Source organism: Nannospalax galili, unplaced genomic scaffold, assembly GCF_000622305.1.
Source record: "Nannospalax galili isolate Female #2095 unplaced genomic scaffold, S.galili_v1.0 scaffold854, whole genome shotgun sequence".
NCBI classification, from domain to species: Eukaryota; Metazoa; Chordata; class Mammalia; order Rodentia; family Spalacidae; genus Nannospalax; species Nannospalax galili.
In genome coordinates this window covers 1,908,493-1,911,616 of record NW_008334957.1, presented here as the reverse complement: position 1 = coordinate 1,911,616, position 3,124 = coordinate 1,908,493, and the positions used below count along the sequence as shown (strand labels likewise).

The 3,124-nt window shown below is 37.0% G+C and overlaps 1 protein-coding gene across 1 annotated transcript in view; it reads left to right on the top strand.

Moving 5' to 3' along the window:
- Cwf19l2 (CWF19 like cell cycle control factor 2) overlaps positions 1-3,124 on the top strand; it is a gene marked incomplete in the record, with an annotated part of 93,434 nt that overhangs the window by 41,251 nt on the left and 49,059 nt on the right. The window contains 1 exon segment of the mRNA XM_008829717.3: positions 1,364-1,454. Within this exon segment, the coding sequence (XP_008827939.2) occupies positions 1,364-1,454 (91 nt within the window).

Here is a 3,124-nt window from a genome sequence, read left to right as displayed (position 1 = left end):
CAGTTTTTTAAAGTGTAACTTGAAGTGAATGATTATTATATTACTAACTAAATCCCCTCATTTAACTCTAACTCTACAGGGAATATCTGAGAAGATGACTGGCATGAAAATGATAAAAATTCACCATTTATTGACAATTTAAATAATTTATTTAGTAAAACGCCCATGCGTTGTAAGGTCACTTGCTCAGTGTTTAATCCGAACATGATCCCAGTTTTAGCTATTGGAATATGATGATGTTTTTTTTTGGTCTTTTTGAATCAGGGTCTTCCTGTAGCCCCAGCTGTCCTGGAACTCACTATGTAGACCAGGCTGGCCTTGAACTCACAGAGATCTGCCTGCCTCTGCCTCCCAAGTTCTGGGACTATAGGTGTGTGCCACCACTCCCGGCTTGATGATTTTTTTTAAAGCTAGAAAAATAAGAAAAGCAAATTATTTTCTTGAATGAATTACATTTAATTTTTTATTTATTTAATGTGTTTGAGTGTTATTAAGTATTTTTTTTTAAATTTATGCATTTTATGTGTATGAGTACATGTATGTAAGTTTACCTGTATTGTGCAATGCCAGTGGAATTCAAAAGAGTGCGGTGGATTCCCCTGGAACTGGAGTTATGGACAGTTGTTAGCTGCCATGTGGGTGCTGGGACTCGAACTTGGGTCTTCTGTAAGGGCAGTCAGTGCTCTTAACTGCTGAGCCATCTCATCAGCCCCAATTAATTTTTTCTTATGTGACACCTCTATCAATTTGGCACATGATTAATTCTGGGCTGCTTTACAAAAGAACACATGATTGTAGCTTTTATTCTTCGAATGCAGTTAACTATGCCATATCAAGATTATAGTTTCTAAGATGATCGATGTCTTGTCATAAGGAAAGAGAAGTTTCCCAAGATGTAGAGAATTGTGGTCTGACTTTAGTGTTTTTGTTTCTTTCCTTTTTAAAAAGTATGGAATTTTTAGTTGTTGTTAATTCTGAGACAGGGTCTTTCTTTGTAGTCCTGACTGGCCCCTAACTCATGGCAGTCTTCCTGCTTTGGTCTTCTGAGTGTTGGGATTAGAGGTGTGCATCGTCACACTGGCTGAGGATGGAACTATTAAAAAACAGGATTAGGTAATTTGTATATTATTTCTCTTACTGTTAGTGGGTCTCTGGCCAGTTATTTTTTTAACTGTGACAGGCCATCTTGGTTATATAACAGACATATAATTCGTGGTAGAAGGCTCAGCTCAGTTGTTTTGTGTTAGTCATGATCTCCTGGTACTGAATGCTTTGCTGTGGTCAGTTAAGGTGAAGTTTGAGTCTCAGTGTTGTTTCTTGTACTTTTATGCCATGCTCTTATTCTGTCCTGTTTTTCCTGCAGTCCAAAGGCTGAGTCCACCCAGATCCTCAGTGTGGATGAAAAGAACAAGCTGGGAGCCAAGATTATCAAGGCAGAGATGATGGGGAATATGGTAAGACTCAATGTGCTGGTCATTAGAGAACAGTGAAATTGAACTTCACAGACATGTTTAGAAGGTTCAGGCTGTTCAGATGTGGCATGCTTTGAAGACAATTACTGTTTCTTAGTTACTTAAAGAAATTCTTGAACATCTCTAGAAACAGTACTGTCTTCTGGTTTCTTACTGGAGAAGTATCTGTTATCTATCTTTTATTAGATTTCTGAAATTTATGGAAAATTGCTATTTTTAAGCACTTTCCTACTTGCTTTATTCTTGTATTTGTAAATTACCTAACATATTTGGAGGAGTTAGAGATATCACTGTTTTCTTTCCCATTTTAACTTACTGTTAAAAATGCTTATTAATTTCCTTTAAAAAATACTAAAAAAAACTCTGTGTGTATATGTGTGTGTGTGTGTGTGTGTGTGTGTGAATGTGTATTGGGATGTGCCTGTGTACATGGGTGCCTTTGGAGGCCAGAAGACGTTGGATCTCTTGGGGTTGGAATTACAGATGGTTGTGAGCTGCCTGAAATGGGTGCTGGGAACAGAACTCCAGTTCTCTGCAAGAGCAGCAAATACTCTTAACCTCTGAGCCATCTCTCTAGCCCAATGATGCATATTATTTTCTTAAAATGAAACTGAGGAACCTAAGAAATTGGGTTGGTGAGCTGGCTGAGTAGGTAAAGGAGCTTGCTGCCAACCTGAATGAGATTAGTGGAACCCCATAGTGGAAGGAGAGAACCCAGTCCCACAGGCTGTTCTCTGACCTTCATATATGTGCTGTGATGTGCAGACATGTGTATATACACACATACACACAAAATAAATTGAAAATGTAAAAAAAATACAAATAAAGAACCTAAAAAATTGACTTCTTGTAAAAGATATTTATTTAAGGCTGAACCTACTGTTCATGATTTGTGTAGGTTTATTCATTTAATTCCCATAGTCGTGTCTAACACCCAACGTACCTGAAATTAAATGGAAATAGAGATGATTTGGTCAGAGATGCTTATTTATTTATTTATTCATTAAATTGTCATATGCCCATTTTACTAACTTATGTTAAATTGGATATGGCAGAATAGCAAAGCCAGAAAACTTCTCATACCTCAGTGTACTAATTCACGTATGGTCATATGTATGACTTGTTTCAAATTCATGTGTAAATGATGTTTAAATATTCTTAGGTTTTAGTTTCCTATCAGTGCAGTAGTTTTCAGTGGTAGGCAGCCAAATACAGTCTTTTAATTTTCATTCCATTGTGTGTTGAGAGTCATATATATATATTTTTTAATCTTTTTGAGTCAGGGTCTCCCTGTAGCCCCAGATGGCCTTGAACTCACAGAGATCCACCTGCCTCTGCCTCCCAAGTGCTGGGATTAAAGGCCACCATGCCAGGCAAAATCATATCTTGCATATTCTGATTTCTTTCTTCGAATATGGCCCTTGGTAACAATGAGCTTCAATTCAGCCTAGAAGTTTGTAAGAGAGCTAGATTAACTAACAGAAGCAGTTACTATAGAAAAAAGTAAATTTTGATACTTGAAAGCGTGGATGAATTAGCTAAAATAGTGGAAAGAGTGGTTACTTCTGTTAAGGAAAGTGTTCTTTTTTCCACAGATGCATTGCAGCCTAGTCTGCTGTTCCTTGTCACATAAATCTCTTTCTTTAATTTAA